The 18581-nt window shown below is 48.8% G+C and overlaps 1 protein-coding gene across 2 annotated transcripts; it reads right to left on the bottom strand.

Moving 5' to 3' along the window:
* Positions 1–1825: 1825 nt before the first annotated feature.
* On the bottom strand, positions 1826–18496 carry LOC116953183 (steroid 17-alpha-hydroxylase/17,20 lyase-like). 2 transcript variants are annotated; one of them, XM_032973122.2, is made up of 11 exons: positions 16180–18496; positions 15658–15747; positions 14662–14816; positions 12365–12460; positions 9888–9998; positions 8987–9073; positions 8144–8473; positions 7726–7895; positions 6651–6754; positions 5910–6145; positions 1826–5487 (listed from the first exon to the last, which is right to left on the bottom strand). In XM_032973122.2, the coding sequence occupies exons 1-11, from the start codon at positions 16424–16426 to the stop codon at positions 5461–5463; spliced, it is 1653 nt and encodes a 550-aa protein (XP_032829013.2). In that variant the 5' UTR covers positions 16427–18496; the 3' UTR covers positions 1826–5460. The 2 variants fall into 2 exon arrangements, with proteins under 2 accessions (XP_032829013.2, XP_075930871.1); XM_076074756.1 differs by lacking the exons at positions 1826–5487; positions 5910–6145 and adding an exon at positions 6152–6348.
* Positions 18497–18581: the final 85 nt, after the last annotated feature.

Genomic DNA, 18581 nt, shown 5'->3' with positions numbered 1-18581 from the left:
AGTCAACCCCAAAGCAGGCCGTGAACTCGCAACCTTCTGATCGCGAGCCGCTCGGCGAGATATTTAACCACAAAAATTATTTGATTTACTGCTTAGTGAAGGCCTCCCTACACCGTGTAGATCACTGGGGTTGTGTGACCGTGCTTTGCTGTGCTGGTCAGTGCGGTTTGGTGAAGGCCTGGAAATTTGGTATTTTGCCCAATGAAAAACCTCCACGTTCAGTAGTTACTCGTACATTTCACACATAGTTAAACGCGAAGGTCGTTGTATGCATTCCGGTGCCACATATGGATTGCCTCTGTGTAAGGTTTACACGTCTTTATACTTCACACCTGCACACTTTGGGGAATGCGCGCAGGACAAATTAGAGAGATCTTAGAATTAAATCAATATGAGACAATAGAAGACTTGCAATGTTCAACCAGATGCCTTTCATTGCATTTTTTTGTATCTGCCGCTTTAACACAATGAGACACAGCTACTGCTGCTATATTCGTTTATACTCGGAAATGTCATTTCAATATTTTGAAGATTTTTTTGACGTTTGAATGTCACCAAAATAGGGTGAAATGTGAAATGCCATACGTCCGTGCCATGGTGCCATACGAAGCGTTCCACCAAATGTCGCCTTCATTGACAACAATCAAAATATCAGTTTAAAAAAAGCCGATGATAATATACATTTAAAATTCCAAAACAACTGAATTAATTCAATACGAACGAATGAATAAAATAATGTGGCACGCACGTAATGTCTTTTTTGTCGCAAGGTTGTGAATGCAATTGGATGTGGTTACAGTGAACGAAAGAACGTGTATACTATTTGGTTCTTTCGGTAAAGTCACTTAAGTATAACATATTTTAGTTTAATATTTTATTTTAAACCTACAGTAAAGCCCTGTCGGGGATTTGAAGGAGGTAATTAGAAACGGTAATTCATACTCTTTGGTTCTTTCGGTAAAGTCACGTAGGTAGAAAAATAAAATAAAACAAAAAATAATATATCAAGACGTTTTGATCGCAACACAAAGCGGTCATCCTCAGGCGGAAAAAAATAATCCAGCAGTGGAACTGCCTGAGGACGACCGCTTGTGTTGCGATCAAAACGTCGCGATGTTATTTTTCGTTTTATTTTCTTTTTCTACCTACGTGACTTTACCGAAAGAGCCAAAGAGTATGGATTCCTGCAGTCACGAAATCTTCAAATCACGAATGAACGTGGTTCCATTTGGGCAACCGCGGCTTTGAACTGGGATTCACTCCGCGTTGAGCAGACGCCGACCCCGACTCTCGTTCGCTCGAGCGAATCCACCACGCGCTGCTGCTGTTTCTTGCTGTTTGTTGCTGGTGTCGTGCGACGCTCGGGGGGCCTCCGCGTAGCTTGAGCACCTTGGTATATGCCCCAGGGCAGGCTCCCAGCCGAGGATAGACGAGGATCGAGCGTGGATTTTCTCTGGGTACGTGCTTAGAATTCTAACAAAGACAAAGATCCCCCATAACGCGACGACACACTGTTGGGGGCAAGTGCTGTTTAGCGAGCAGCTATGAAGGTCGGCACGGCGCACGAGGTGGTGGGTGGGTCAGCGCCACGCCCGGCCGCCTTTGTCTCCCCAGTGGCGAGGCCCAGGACCAGTTCAGATAATTGCCACTGGTGTTGGCCGTTAGCGGGACCTGAACTCGGGTAGCCCGGGTTCGGAGTGCAGCGAACTGACCGCTCCCCCACACACTTTGAATTCTTCCCACATACATTCGCTCATGAATGGAATCGACCAAACAATCTCTAAGTATGATCCTCGTGAAAAACAAAAAAACAAATACGTGACGCTTGTTGAGGCTATTTAAAAAAATGGATTTTTACTATCGTTTGTGTTATCATCACAATTGTGTTTCGTGTATGACAGGCTGAACGCACACAGGCAGTGTCGGATGTAGTGTTGGGGGACATTCAAACAGAACATTGGGCCTTCGTAAAGTTGAGCAACAGCGCCACCTCGTGGACACAATAATACGATTAGTTGAACACGGAGTGGGCTTTCGCGAACAATATTATACATAAGAGGTTTTTGGGTTAGATCGCCTAAATAAAAATGCGTCGTTAAACCCGCCAGCACCCGACACAGCCAATTAGTAAGGTTTGTCGCGTATTCAAAACGTGCCAATTCGTTACTAGTTCAGCACACCGGTGTGTTGGAGAGTAAACCCACCACAACATTTACAATTACAGAGTAAATCGGGCTTTGTACAATGGAGCTGAGAGTAAACCCACAACATTTACAATTCGAATACAAATTATAAATGTTGTGGGTTTACTCTCCAACACACCGGTGTTTCTGTACTAGTAACGAACTGACACGTTTTGTATACGTGACAAGGGGCAGACCCAGGATTTTGACTTTAGGGGGGCTGACTTCAATATTCTGAGATATCCAGTGTGTTTATGTTTTCCAATGGGCGCCACAAATGTATAAAACAAACTTTATTGGATTTGAACGCGGAGTTTATTAATAGGTCGGAGCCGCTGATGTGGCTAACAAGTTCGTTAAGTTCGCAAGGCTGCCGCTCAAGCAGCCTGCAGGGCAGCACAAGGTGGCAGCCTGCAGGGCAGCACGAGGTGACAGCCTGCAGGGCAGCACAAGGTAGCAGCCTGCAGGGCAGCCCAAGGTGGCAGCCTGCAGGGCAGCACAAGGTGACAGCCTGCAGGGCAGCACGAGGTGGCAGCCTGCAGGGCAGCACAAGGTGGCAGCCTGCAGGGCAGCACAAGGTGGCAGCACGAGGTGGCAGCCTGCAGGGCAGCACAAGGTGGCAGCCTGTAGGGCAGCACAAGGTGGCAGCACGAGGTGGCAGCCTGCAGGGCAGCACAAGGTGGCAGCCTGCAGGGCAGCACAAGGTGGCAGCACGAGGTGGCAGCCTGCAGGGCAGCACAAGGTGGCAGCCTGTAGGGCAGCACAAGGTGGCAGCCTGCAGGGCAGCACGAGGTGGCAGCCTGCAGGGCAGCACGAGGTGGCAGCCTGCAGGGCAGCACAAGGTGGCAGCCTGCAGGGCAGCACAAGGTGGCAGCACGAGGTGACAGCACAAGGTGACAGCACAAGGTGGCAGCACAAGGTGGCAGCCTGCAGCATTTTGCAGCAGCCGGATATCCGGTTATCCCGATTACCGACTTTCCCAAAATTTCAGGGGGGGCTAAGCCCCCCCAGCCCCCCCCCCCTGTGGCTCCGCCCCTCTACGTGACAAACCTTACTAATTGGCTGTGTCGGGTGGTGGAGGGTTTAACGACATTTATATTTACACGATCTAACCCAATAACGTCTATTATGCCTATCAATAATTGGCACAGCCATACCTGTAAACCCATACGGTTTACCCATATTCTTGCCCAGGGAAATTTAGTTTTCAGATCCATACGGCGTACAGCCGTTTCAATCCGGGCAACATTTTTTTTAAATCTATTTGTTTGTGTTTCTTCCTTGTGATGGGACTTTGTAGAATGAACGTTGAGATGTATAAGGGCACGGGGTTGTTGTGAATGACCTCTGAAAACATGGTGTTCTAATTAAAAAAAAAAACTCGTCATGTTATTGGCCTTCCCGGAGAAGGTAATCTTATCTACCAACGATAGACATTTACAAAAAAATACGAAACAAAACTACAAAGCACTCAAATGCCGTCCCTATGGCCCTCAAGTCCACACTACACACCTTCTTTGACACTGCCAAAAGCCGTGACCTGCTACATTTGTACAGTGCAACCTCACGCCGTGACATCGTCTCATTACAGCCACGGGCGCCTTTCTCACCGCCCTGAATGGGTCTCAGACGGCGTGGCCAAAATGCGAAGCGAATCGGAACGAACGAAGGGAAATATATCACTCGAACGCCTGCACAGCCGCCAAGAGACTTCCCCGAGGCACAAATGTGAACAACTTAAAATGTTATCTTCATTAGGCAATTCACGTCGAAAGAATAATTATAATGAACTTTTTTTTTTAAACGCAACAAAAATATTTATAAAAAAAGTTTTTTTCAATTAGAAAAATAATTTCTCATCTGCAGCTGCTTGATTGGGGCGATGCCCCAACGTCCCCAGTGGACGAACTGCGCCTGTTGATCAGTCTTGTATCTGTATACAACGGCGCCGCCGCTGATGACTGCTGTGCAGTGCCCTCTCGCGGACGCACGCGGACACAAGCGCAACCTGCCACTTCGATCATTCTCTTGTGTCGCATGGCAGCAGCAACAGCGGCAATATTGGTCAGCAGCTTAAATACCAACGTCGAAAGTCTGCTGCTCGCCACGACGAGATGGCTTCAGCAAGGAGAGAGAGATATCGTGTCGTTTTGCTGTTCCTCCTCCAATAAAGCAACGTAGAAAACAGTGGTTTACGAAAAAAAACAACAATGGCATATGTAACGCGCCATATTTTTGCAGACAAGTCAAACACTCAGAGGAGCGGAGCCAAGCTCAGGGCTCCTCGCACGCCTGACCCAAACAAGATAGATAGCGGCCTTGAGATGTTTCTTAAAAGTCAAAAGTGCGTCCGATGTTGAGGATGTGCAAAGGGATGGAGCGTTCCACACCGAGGAGGCGACAACAGAGAACAGAGAACCGTCGATCATGGGGACCGTCGGCTCCATTTAACGTGGCCCGATGACAGAAACACGTTTAAAAGGATGAAGTTTCAGGCAATGACCCTTAAGCAGAGCAAAGGAGAGGTCAGAAAAACCGTCTGATTTATATTTGGAGATTTCGCTCTACGTTTGTGTTGCTGTGTGAAAACTGATTACTTCATACACGGGTATTTTTAATTTTGCGTGAGAATATTTGTATTGATTCATTGATACATGTATAACATACCGCCTGTGTTCACATATATGTTTAATAAAATAACGGCATCGACCGGAAAATCCCTTGAGATGGAACATGTTGCTTGCCAGGGCATCCAGGGCATTAATTGACACACACGCGGCAAACACGCAAAAGGTGCGTGTGCTGACACGCGTGTATTTGTATCCGGGTGCATGGCTTGCGTTTGTGTGCGTACGTGCGTTCTCGTTTCCAGCCCTCTTCTCTCACCCCCCCCTCCCCCCCGGCTTGTGTGGCATTCAGAAACACGAGGCTTGCTCACGCTAGCGCTAACCGGGGCGGCCGTGCCAGGGGCTAGGAAGCCGGCTCTCCGGCAATCACCGTCACCCAGCGGCCCCCATCACCCAGCGGCTCCCATCACCCAGCGGGCCCCCATCACCCAGCGGCCCCCATCACCCAGCGGCCCCCATCACCCAGCGGCCCCCATCACCCAGCGGCCCCCATCACCCAGCGGCTCCCATCACCCAGCGGGCCCCCATCACCCAGCGGCCTCCATCACCCAGCGGCCCCCATCACCCAGCGGGCCCCCATCACCCAGCGGCCCCCATCACCCAGCGGCCCCCATCACCCAGCGGGGGAGCCGGGATCCAGCGGGAGACATTTATGGAGGCGTCTGGGAACGGAGAACCTGAGCGGACGAGCAAGAACACAGAAATGCAGGAGCTTTACGGATGTAAATATTTAAAATCTTGCTGACTTATAATCGGCTGATATGTATGGGTCTCAGGTGGATTCTTGAGAAAATTCACTGACTGACTGATTGACTGGTTTCTCGTGGGGTCTCTAGGCACCAGGCTGACAGACCAGCCTCGTCGGAATGGGGTGTTTTGAATTGCAACTCTCCAACCGTGAGCTTTGAGCACCCAGTACCACCCCCCCCCCCCCCCGGATCATCTCATCACCGTAACCCTAGGAAAGTGCTTCTTGACTCTGCATCAATGGGGTCTCAATCTTTTCATAGGGGACCTGCCCTGTGACCCTAAACAGCAGCATCAGGGCAACCACATGGAGGGGGGGGGGGGGAGTGAGAACAATGAGAGCGGAGCGCACCCTGGGAGAGATGTAGACCTGGAAGGGCTCCAGCTTCAGGACGATGGCCAGCTGGCCGGACAAGTCGGGCGGGCTACCCGCAGGCTGCAGGCGCAGCCGGCGCAGCACGTGGCCCAGGAAGAGGAAAATCTCGGCCTTGGCCAGACTCTCGCCCAGGCACACGCGCTTGCCCGCGCCGAACGGCAGCAGCAGCGACGCGGGGTTGCGCCTCTCCAGGGACTCGCCCAGGAAGCGCCCTGGGCGATGGACAACGTTGGGGGCATCGTCACGACCGTCATTGCCACGGCCGGCGTTGTCAGTGTCGCCGTCGACATGAGCTGCCTTTGGCATCGTTGTCACAGCCACCGTCGTGACCACTGGTGGAAGTGTTGTCTGATCGTCATCGCAATCCTCACCACCAGCACTACGTGCGTAGGCTTGGGAGTGGTGACCACGTGTCCTGTAATCCAGCAATGTGGAGGCAAGGGTTGATAATTTGCACTTGTTTGTGAAGCTCACAAAGGTTCTGGGGCTGTGAACAAGTTGATGGTACACAAATGGATTCTCGAATCCTGAGTGAAGCTCTGAGATGTGTTTTTTTTTCGTACGCATGGTGTTTCTCTTTCCACATACAGTACCCACGCACATTAATGTAACTGGGCAAACATCCAAATTTCAGGAGCATTGTGGGAAAGTATGGAGGCTAAAGTTTAAACTTTCCATCGCCACCTTGTGAGCTGTGTTTGATGCGTCCTCTCTCACCTGGCTGGAAGACCGAGGGATTGTCCCAGTGAGCGTGGTCTCGATGAGCCGCCCACAGATTTGCTATGACCGTCGACCCTTTGCAGATGAAGAACCCTCCGACGCTGCACCAGGGCAAAGCAATGAACACCGTTGAATTTCGTTTATTTAGCGCCACGATTTGCACGTTGTGTCCGTAATAACAACGTGAACATGTTTTATATAAATATATAAAACTCTACGTTTTCCACCTCGGCTTCTGTTTCGGAAGCACGCTCATTGACGTAAAGACATAAACAAAAACCGAAAAGTGCGCCAAGAAGCGCGGAAGAGATGCAAGGCAGCGAAACGAATGAGCATCCCCTCCATGCGCATTTTGCGCAGGAAATCACCGTGACTTGACCTTCAGAATTGATTTTTTTTTTAAGTACGCTTATAACGCAGTCAAGATTGTAGTCAAGTTCATTTTGTGGGTGGAAAAATTTAGTGTCAATCGAGCATGTGAACGTGGTTCTGTGGTGGTGGTCATCATTAATATGACAGCTTAAAGGTCCATAATAAAGGTTTTTTGGTTAGATCGCGTAAGTATAAATGTTGTGTCGTAACCCTCCACCACCCGACACAGCCAGGAAGGTGTCACGTGAACAAAACAATTAGTTACCAAGGTGCTGCAAAAGCCATGGTACTCTGAGAAATTTGAGGAATTTGTCGCCAGCGATTGCCACTGGCAAGCATTAATTATTACCAACTAAGTACGGCAACTTTGGTATGACAATGGCGCAAAATGGTGGAGTTCTGTCCAGGCAGGGAGGATGAAGTTTGTCAAAAAGTACTGTAGTCTGTGTTGATGAATGACAATTTGTCTACAGAGCACACGACCCAGGGTGGTCACGTAACCTCTGCCCGCCATCTAAAGTTGACACCCCAGTTGACTTTCCAGGGGGCAGCTGCAGTCGGCAGAAGACGGCCACTTCCTGCCTGCGATGATTGCATTGAAATCTCCATCGCGTACCGTGGCCTTAAACATCGTCCTGTGCGATTCACAGCCACCGGTGGATGGATGAAACGAGTCGGACGCGTGGAGGAAGGAGCTCACCTGGAGTCCCGCAGGGCACGGTGTGGAATCGCGAGCGGGGCCACGGGGCACAGGCGCAGGATCTCCTTGATCGTTGCGTCGAGGTACAGCAACTTGTCGCGGTCCGCCAGGCTCGGACCCAAACCCGGTTGCAGTTTCTGCTCCATCTCCTCGTAGATCTGGTCTTGGACCTTGCGTGCGTGCGCATAAAATACAAATACATATCTACATGTGTGCTGTTGGACACAAGCTGGTGGTGGATTGCTATGGTGGGGACTGAATCGGTTTATTTTGTAGGACAAAACCACGGTTGGAATAGCACAGCCTCATAAATTGCTCACTTTACTGACCAAAGGTGAGCGATGCCAGTGAGGATGTACGAGAATACTTGGCGGCGAGCGGCAAACTATGCACGTGCCCATCTGCCGTAAGGCCGCACCTCTGGGTGGAGCACGAGGTAGGCCAGAGCCCATTCAATGAGCGTCGCCGTGGTCTCGACGCCAGCAATGAATGTGTCCATGATGGAGAGGTGAACCCGTTCCTCCGTGAGGATGCCCCCTCGTGCCTCTGACTCCTCCTCATTTCTCGAGTGCCGCTCCTCCTCCGATCGTCGCGGCTGATCGTTTGACCTCCTTCTCGGCGCCTCTGCGGAGTCGTCCGAGGCGTGCCCGTTCCTTCTATTTTGTGGCTTGGACTCGTTGGATAATTTGGACGTGAACTTGAGGAGGAAGTCGGTCATGTCACTGGACGGTGACGAGCTTGGCTTTGCCTACGAGAGTGACACACGAGGATAAGATCCGGTTCACAGTTCACATTTAATCCAGCCCCGCTGCCAAGCCTCATCGGCAGTTCTAGTCCAGGCTCAGGGCATACCTCTTCAATGCTGCCTGCAGCCGAACAGGTCCAACCCGAGGGAGCTGGTGATCAGGATGGTGACTCAGGTGTAAAGCTGCGAGGGTCGCCTAAAATGCACAACAGGCTGGTGAATGAAGCCATTTCCACCAAGACCCATTGCACCATCATAGTAAGCAGGTGGTACCATGGCTCCTGAGATGAAGTGTCCATAGAGCCTAGGCCTCTCGTGCAAGCTGAGCCCCTGACAAGGGGCAAGGGGATGGATTTAAACTTCTCTGCATCGTGACAGCGTGGGAATTCCTCTAGGCAGCACTGTGGTGTGCTCGCATCCACCCGAAACGTGAGGGATGGTGGTTTTTGTTTTACTCGTTTCGGATCTGAAGGGGAAAATGAGTTGGGGGAGTCATTCAAATGAGATTGCGGGTACCTTGTGGAGAAGTATCTGCCTCCACACGACCTCGTCCCTTTTGCGCACAGCCGCCATGAGGTCTCGCCAGGCCGGGTTTGGAAATAACTGACGGAGCAGTGGGGGGAGGGGGGAAATTCAGAATATTTCACATATGTTAATATGAGCGGTAAGAAATTAACATCACACTACACAAGTCATTGCATTACACTGGTCGTTTTTTTTAATTTCCAGCAATGGACCAAACGTAATATTCAATAACATAACACTGTGAGAAGTAGCATCGTGAATAAGCCTTTCGAAGACTCTCTATGCATCTGATTGTTCTGGGAAAAAAATGAACGATCCGTTTGGAAAATGGAATTATCTCTCCAGGTCAACACAATGAGCATAAAGAGTTCGTTTTGAAACAATGACGATTGTTCTGGCTTTTTTTTATCCAGACTGGAAAAGTGACCCAACACAACTTTCCCACATTAGCCAGAAAATATTTCTAGCAATTTCGACCTTCATTAATACCAAGCGCTTAATTAATGTCCTGGATAAAGATCAATATATTTTGCTGGATAAACACCAGACAGTCACGTGTTTGGTATTTTGACATTTTTTTTCACCAAAATTTGATGGAAGCTGCCATCTACCAACACATGATTCTGCCCCTATTGCCAAAAACTACCAAACGGTAGCAATGTCATATGCACATATGTTGAACTTCTTTCGCACCGTGCGGAGCCATCCGTGCTAATCGGAGGTGTGGGGGGAAATGTTCACACAACCCTGGTGTTGAAATTTGTAAAAACAGTGCCAAACCTGCCGAGCACCGTGTTGCCATGTTCCCAGTTGGCAACTGACCTCGCGTTTCTACGTTTTGCCCGCATTGCCACCTCAAGCCACCGCGCGCCACCCATTGCCGCGCTCGTACCCGCAACACTGGGAAGCAGTCCAGGGCGCGTATGGCGGGAGAACCCCACAGTCGAACGAGGCTGTCGAGGCAGCAGTGAATGTCCAGGAACTCCGTGTCGTGCTTGTCGTACTGTGGAGGGATGGCCGACATGGTGACATGATCAGACCCAGCAGCATGGAATGCGTGTGCACTTTGTGGTGTGTGTGCAGTCGTCAGCACAGTGGTTAGCGCTCTGCTCGAGATAAAGGTGGGTTTTTGATGGGCTACATCGGGGTTTCTTTAACTGCTGGCCCATGGGCCGGATTTGTCACAATGGAATGGCCTACTGAATTGTGGCCCTCCGAGAGGTCAGCGAAGTTGACAGTCCAGGGGTCGACTTTATGAATGTTGGTTATTGCAGAAGGAAGGATGGAAGGGAGGATGGAAGCGATGGTGAAGTGTGGTGGTATCAACGGTATGGGCTGTGATGAGTTCTTGACACATCATAGTTAGTTGGTGTCTGACCCTAGCCTGGACAACCCCCAAGACTGACTCATTCCAAACTGAGTAACATGTGTGATGCATGGATACCAATTCTGGAGAGACAAAGGTGGCTGAGAATGCGTAGTTCTGGCCACAGCATCCCATCATGTGCTGTACTAACGTTAATGTACGCTAGTTTACATAAACTATCTCAAACGGTCCACGAGCTAATTGGGAATCTGTTTTCTCCAACATGTTTTGGAAGAGACGTGGTATGTTTGTGCGTATGTTGAACTTCTTTCGTACCGTACGTAGCCAACCGTGCTAATCAGAGGTGCGGGGAAGGACAACAAACTAAACACAAAAAGCAGCTTTTAAATAAATTATTTTTCAATCTACATTTAAAAGTGCATAGCTCCAGTGACTTCCTAATATCGGAAGGACGAGCGTCCCAGGCGGCCGCAAAAGCGCATACGAAAGTGCACGATGCGGTGACCGCCTTTCTTCCATGGCTAGCCAACAGCTGCTGCAAGGATGACCGGAGTTCGTGTGATGATTTATGCTCCTTGATAAGATCAGCAAGGCATCGTGGTTCATTTGTGGCAAGCACTTTGTGTGTAACGAGTGCGACCTTACAATGTATTCGTTCGGCACCTAGAAGCCAATGCAACCCTGGTGAGCACTGGACGGACATGGTGGGATATTGCAGTACCCGTCATGACACGTGGCAGATAATTGTGTACACGCTGTAGCTTGGTCATGATTTTTCAAGACGTCCTGTAGAGTAGTAAGTTGCTATACTCTAGCCTTGTTGATACTGTGCTGCAACGCCACCGTGTTTGGCCATGAATCGAATGCGTTGTAGAGCCCTGATATTGAAATCTCAGGACCTAACTACATTTTGCACGGGGTGATCAAACGACATGTTCGAGTATGGTGCTGAGGCTCTTTTGAAGAGTAGACAACTGAATCCTGGAGTCCGCGACCGCCACACCTGTACCTCCCACAAGCTTTCTTTTCGCCTGAGCCTGAGCGCCAACCAGCAGAGCCTCCGATTTTTTTCTGACTGAAGCAACATTTCATTTCATGCTAACCACGCGTGCAACACTCGCGGGCAATCATCGAGGTTGCTGAGGCTCTCCGCATCTAAGTTTGACTTCACTGCGATGCGCAATTGTGTATCATCAGCATATTGGAAGAACTTGATGTTATACGATGAGATGACATCGGCGATCGGAGAGACGTTTGTTGAACATAGGAAGGGCCCGAGGACGGACTCCTGTGGTATGGCGACTAGGCACGGCACAGGCAATGACTGTTCATCGCCCAGCTTGACGAACTGTGATCGACCGTGCAGGCTATGACTCAATCCACCCCAGTGCCGTAACCGATACACCAAACCTTGACCTTAGCCACCCGATGAGTATCTCATGGTCAACGGCGTCGAAGGCGGCTGAGAGATCGAGGCCAAGCCACACTGCGGCGCACCGGTCATCCGTGAACTTGTAGAGGTCATCAGTGATCTTAAGTGGAGCCATCTCAGTGCTGTGGCACTTCCGGTATGTCGATAGCAATTGGTTGAATCTGCCTACGTGTTAAACTGAATCTGCCTGCCACCGCGACGTGAGGAAGTAACCGCTTCAGACACGGGTGCACTCTGACATTCTGAAATTGCACCCGGGTTTGAGATCTCAGCGATAGTTTGCGGGGGTCCCGATGGCTCAAGCGACATTACCTGCGCCATGTTGAACCGGTCTGGCAAACAGCCCTCGCTGAACGAACGATCTGCCAGGTGGACAATCGACGGCGCAAGCACGTTAGGGCACGACTTGAATATGGACGTGTGGATGTAGCCGAGCGACGATGTCTGATTTTACAGCCGTGCGATGACCATCGACACCTCTGCCACCCTTCGTTGTTGCCAGGGTCTCGAGTTTTGCACGTTATCTCGATCGACTTCCAGCAGGTTTCAGTTCACAGTTTCAACTGAGTTACGCGTGCCTCATGTGCAATTGATGTGAAGGTAATGGCACCTTAGTTCCGAAGGCGACGGAGCAGATGACGTTGCAGACTCGCATCGAGATGTCAGTGTGGATGTCCGTCGGTCGTCCAATGTACTGGGTCAGGTCCTGAATCCGCACAACACAGGATCAACATTGGGCACTGTCTCTCTCAACAAAGCAACTCAACCCCACGAGTTAGTCAAACAGTTTATGGTGGGAGCGCATTTCACAGCAGTACAATGGCGATCTCTTCAAATGACATCGTCCACGCTAGGCCGCAGCCACTTCCCCTCCCACCCCGCTACAAAGTAATGTTTGTCACGTGACAGACTCAAATGTTTCATTCTCAGAGCTGGACATTGGCCAACTTTAGTTCAAAATCAAATGAAACAGTCTTGATTTGAAGCTTTCGTGACTGCAGGAATCCATGCTCTTTGGTTCTTTCGGTAAAGTCACGTAGGTAGAAGAATAGAATAAAACAAAAAAAATCATATATCACGACGTTTCGATCGCAACACAAGCGGTCGTCCTCATAAATATCCTCTTGTTGTAGCAGCTCTCTCGCTGGTTCAGCAGTTCCACGGCTGGATAATTTTTGTCCTCCTGAGGACGACCGCTTGTGTTGCGATCGAAACGGCGTGATATATATATTTTTTTCTACCTACGTGACTTTACCGAAAGAACCAAAGCGGACATATGAAACAGTGTTTTTTGTGCAGTCGTTGTTTCTCTGGGCTGTGCACATCAACTGGGTGCATTTGAAAACCCAGTTTATAAACGGGCAGCTGCCTTGATTTGAACTCAGGATCTATGATGTACCTGGCCACCTCTTGTGGAATATATGTTAATCCAATACAATTTACCAATGTTTTTTTTTTACAAATATTACTTATTTGAGCAAAATTCAAATTGAATGATCAGTGTATTGAGTAGGTAAAAAAAATATATATACTTGTTGAATGATTTATAAATCCATCCAACACATTTTCCAATTCCTATTTATTCTAAAATAATGAACATCACTTGATCATAATCATACATGATCAATCTACTACTGGATGAAGGCCTCCCAGAAGCCGTCACTATCCATCACACTCCTGTGATAATAAATCGCCTGCTGTATATTTGAAGTTTGCATGTTTTCCCCGTGGTCACGTGGATTTTTCTCCGGGTCCTCCAGTTTTTCTCTCCACATTTAGAAACGTGCGTTCAGAGTGTTTGGCCGCTATGAATGTCGTTGCGCTATCATCTGTGGCAGCCACGTGCGCTTCTGAAACATAACTCAGTGGGGCCTTACCTGGTAAAATATAAATAGGTTTGTTTTGTCTTAATCACCCAGCCCGTGCTGCACGTGAGCCGATGCTCGTCGCCCCATCTCCATAACAGACGTCCTCTCTGGAGCGTCCAACTCCACTGGCTACCATTCCGTTGACCGTTCTCGCACACCGCCCGCCGTCCCGGGCAGCGATGCGTCCTGCCCAAGTCCACTTTTGGCAGTAAATACGACGACGTCTTTATTAACATGCATGTGTTCTCTAATTCACGTGTCCCTCTCTTTGCCTCTTAGTGTAATCCCGAGCCCTCTCCCTGTTTATTTGCCGCACATTTGTGGCTTTCCTGCGTTGAGTTGGACTGCGTACTGAGCATTTGGGCTGCGTACTGAGCATTTTGCCACGCACTGCTGTTAACACCTCCAGGAGCTGAGCGACATTGCCTCGTGTTCGCGCTATGCTATTTGCCTTGCAGTCTTCTGACTTCCATTAAAATGATGGTCGTGTTATTCGGCTGTGGTGAACCTAGGCACGATGCCCGTATCCTAACAATGCTTCATAAATATGGAGCCAAACCAGTCTTGTAATCTCACCGTGAGGAATGTCCCCGTAGAGATTTTTGTTCCATCTTCATGAGTGTCCAAACGGCGCTCCGAGCAAAAGGGCTCATTGTGAACTCAATTATAAGTCGATTATGCGGGCCATTCCACTACGGCAGCAACCGTTTATAACCAACATGTATTAATTATATATCCCTCAGGCTGATGGGCGCAAGTGTCATTAGTGAGCAATTATAAAGGACGTTGTAACGAGGCGTTTTGCCTATTTATTTTCTCACTTAAACTCTCCCCAGCGACACTCGTGACTATTTTGATTGCCACGCGTGACCCAGCTTTTGCACAGAACTCCCTCCCCACATCCGACAGAGTCCCCCTGCCATTCAACATGTCTGGCAGTTCACCGGCGTTGTTTCAAGCGAGCACGGTGAGCGCTTCGCGTGCGGGCGCGTGCGTGCGGAGCGGAGCGGAGCGGGGCACTTAGCCGGCGCTCTCTCACCTCCACCAGTCTCTGCGCCTCGCCCTGCACGATCTCCTCCGTGCGCGCCGTCCCCACGCAGTGTAGGGCGCTCAACGCGGCGCGCCGCTGCCTCCGCCACACGGCCGAGTAGTCGCCCAGCGCGATGTCCTTGCCGCCTCCGGTGATCTTGCCGCCTGCGTGCAGAGGCGCGCGCGCTCGGTCTCCGTGCTCTGTCGTCGTTGGCAGGTTTTTCGTGTTTGTTTTTGTTTTTGGGTTTGCTTAATCAAGAGGCGAGCGGTGGTCTCATTCGCAAGAGTGGGCTCGGGGAGAGGGGGGCGGGGGTCCCTAATATTATAAAAGTAGTAAAAACAAGTGGCAACAATGAAGCGGATAGAATTCAGAGCAACAATAACTACTCGATCAAACTCAACGAATAAGCAGCCAAATTAGAGTAAAAACAACCCTGTTAGAGAAAGAAATATCATTGAAAACAGTCGACGAACATAAGCAACGTTGAATAAAATAAATGTCCCATAACCAAGGTTGCCTTCAAAAATCCCTTATGTAAAGAATTAAAGCTTTCGTGACTGCATAAAATTACTCATTGGTTTTTTCGGTAAAGTCACGTATGTAGAGATACAATAAAATTATATTCAAACAAAACAATCACGACGTTTCGATCACAACACAAGCGATCTTCATCAGGTGTCAAAAAACCAATCATGGAGGTAAATACAACGAGGAGATGAGAGACGAGAATTCAACAGACCTAAGAAACATTATGTGAAGCACAACCAGTGTTGTTGGCCTGACTGGTTGTGCTTCACATAATGTTTCTAAGGTCTGTTGAATTCTCGTCTCTCATCTCCTCGTTGTATTTACCTCCATGATTTGTTTTTTGACACCTGATGAAGATCGCTTGTGTTGTGATCGAAACGTCGTGATTGTTTTGTTTTAATATAATTTTATTGTATCTCTACATACGTGACTTTACCGAAAACAACAATGAGTAATCCCTTTTGTGTTGAACCTCACCTGCGTAGGTCTGTGGTCTTCCGGCGAAGTCAGCTGATTTCTTAATGAGCATCTCCTTGATGGACTCGACGTTGTTCAACACAACGATGTCTTGGGAGGGAGCGAGGGAGGGAGGTTCAATTGCTGCATCATCTTAATGTGCATACTCTGGCATGCAGGACAACAACACCCATCACATGTGATGAGACCCCATACTCACAAACATACGGTCATGAACAAATTAATATTCCAGCAACGAATTGACAAGTCACATTGTAATATTGTTGTTATTATTTGTTCGTGTTATTCATGTTCACTGTTTATTTATCTTGTAAATTCATCGCCGACTCTCAAGACCCTTTGTCAGGAGGTTCCTGAACAAAGGATGCATGGCCAATTCCATGAATCAATGAGAGTTTGGCGCTCACGCGGAAGAAAATCCCACACGTGTGAGGGGCTCACGCTCACGGTTCGGCGCAGGATTTAAATACCCATTTATTTGCTGGCTCCGACCCCCCACCTCTACCTTGACTCCGCTCGTACCTTCTCCGCCGACACGCAGGCAGTACACAGCACCGTACGTCCGCGCCAGCTGTGTCAGGTGAATGTGCAGGTCCGTCCTGGCCATGTGCGCAACGTTGCCAAAGAAGGGCAATCCCGGAGGCCGTGGAGGCGAGGGCCACTTGGTCGCTCTGGGCTGGACGTACTGGAACACCCCCCATCTCCTCGCCAGCAACAGCAGAAACAGGAGCGCGGTGATGGCTGCGCACAGGGCCAGCGGCACCAGCATGAAGGTGGCTCTCGGTCGCCCTTCCCGAGGCGGCGACGTCTCGACTCGCTCTTGGCGCCGTTGGCGCGCGTCAACGGCGGTTGCTTTGTTGGGCTGTGACTCGCCTCCCACCCAAATGCGAATGTGCAATGTCCACCTCTGGCTGGCAAACAGGACCTGAGCGCTTTTCACGTTGACTCTTTTTCTCCACAGCACTGTATTAGTATTCCGGACGTGCGTGCAAAATCTCACTCGTCTCAAATGAAACCATTGGCTCCGCTCGAGTGCGTTTATATTGTCTTCTGGTATTCCAAAAAAAATGACAACCCACGCTATTTTTTTTTACTTCATTCTGTTATCAATGCTCTGTCCGTGAAACGGGAACATTGCTCAGAGGGACGTTCTTCTATCTGCGTTCTCTCTTGTTTCTTAAATTAAATTGTTGTCTCTCCCTGCTGCAACTTAGCCGTATTTTGCAGTCAATTTTCCAGGAATCGACGAGTTGGAGGAGATATGATAGCACATGCTATTCTAAAACAAACTTGGCATTGTGGAAACTTTCAGTGTACCCTTTTGAAATAGTTTACGTGCAGTCCCAGCAGTGATAACACGTCAGAACTGCCATGCAGCAGTAATCTCGAGTCTATTTTAAAGTGAAAACAAATAAATATAATTTACATACGTGATGGATGTTGAAAAATATTCCCAAGTGAAAAACAATCACGAACGCCATAGCCATATGTGTGCTTGGCGTGGCTGGGAGTCGTGTGACTTGGCGTGCACATTAAGGATGTTAAAAAATTGGGAAGATAAAAAAAAACTTATGATAAAGAAAAGTCAGTTTTAAGATGAAGCAGACACTCCATTCTTCTCATCCCTTGCAATAAAATAATTCCTCACACCTTTTCACTCGACCTGGTCGTGTGCTGGGATAAAGCCACTCTCTGGTGTGAGATTTTGACAAAGCACTCAGCTCAGACGCAAATCGCGCCTTGTTTGAGTTGTTATTGATGCTCGCTGCACCCCGGACATTGTGTACACTGGTGAGAGACACGGAAGGGAGTCTTGACAAAAGGATTTCCCTGCAAACCGTGGCCACGCGCCGGCCTCAGATTATCACGGTTGGCTACGTACTGTGCGTAAGAAGTTCAACATATACGTGCGTACGACCTCGAGGCTGTGGAGGTAACACACACGTAGGAGATGTATGACCTGGTCACGATGGCGCTATGACAACTCAAAATGGTTCTCAGAGTTTTTGAAAAAGAAATTGTCAAGGAGTTAATTTAATGCCACCTATTATGATAACTGATCAAACATTCAAATGCAGAGCACAAACTCAGTATGCTTGGTCATGGAGCATTATGGGTAAAAGCAAATACATATTCTGATTCTGCAATACAGTATTAGCAGAATTCCATTGTGTCACTCCATTTTAAACAAACATCTGCTTTATGCCAATGGTCTATTGACTTTCCAGACCAATATCCAGCAGCATTCGTTTACGCAAGCAAACCCAGCATTGGATTCAACCTTTGGGTATACTCAGCATAATGAGGTTCATTAAATCAATGCTGATAGATTTCCAGATACGATGAGAAGATCAGATGTTATTATTTGCAAGAGCTCTCCAAAAAAGGTCCTATCATTACATTCAGTGTTTTACTTAATTTGGCGAGTTGTGAGAATATTAACTGTGTTGGTTTGACTTCCGAGCGATGATCATTTCTCTCTCGCTCTCCAGCAGGGGCCTGAAGTTCACCCCCAAGTGTGTGGATCAACAAGGTCGCGTCAAAGAACGGCAGCGCACAATTCGTGAGAATTTTCCTTTTACGGAGATGGTCGCTACCACGGGGTAATGCTAGGGCTGCTCCCTTATCCTGCTTTTACCGGGAATTAGCATCTGTTTGGGTGCCAGGATTTTTTGTTTGTTTACAATATTGAGATCTGGTGTTATTGTGTCGAACGTCATGATGGTATACTATATATAGTTGTTCTAGAGCTAGGCTGACTGAGCTGTACGTCTGAGATTGGTCCGTACGGAAGGTTCCAAATGGGACACTTTTATTGACGACATAACTCAATTCTAAGAAAGCAATTGATGGGAGAGAGAGAAAAAAAACGAGTCCCAAGTGTGTGGCGGCCCCAAATTCCAGGCCAAATAACCCGGGCACAG

Source organism: Petromyzon marinus, chromosome 50 (genome assembly GCF_048934315.1).
Source record: "Petromyzon marinus isolate PM22_M1 ecotype Great Lakes invasive population chromosome 50, UKy_Petmar_22M1.pri1.0, whole genome shotgun sequence".
NCBI classification, from domain to species: domain Eukaryota; kingdom Metazoa; phylum Chordata; class Hyperoartia; order Petromyzontiformes; family Petromyzontidae; genus Petromyzon; species Petromyzon marinus.
This window is presented reverse-complemented; position numbering and strand designations above follow the sequence as displayed.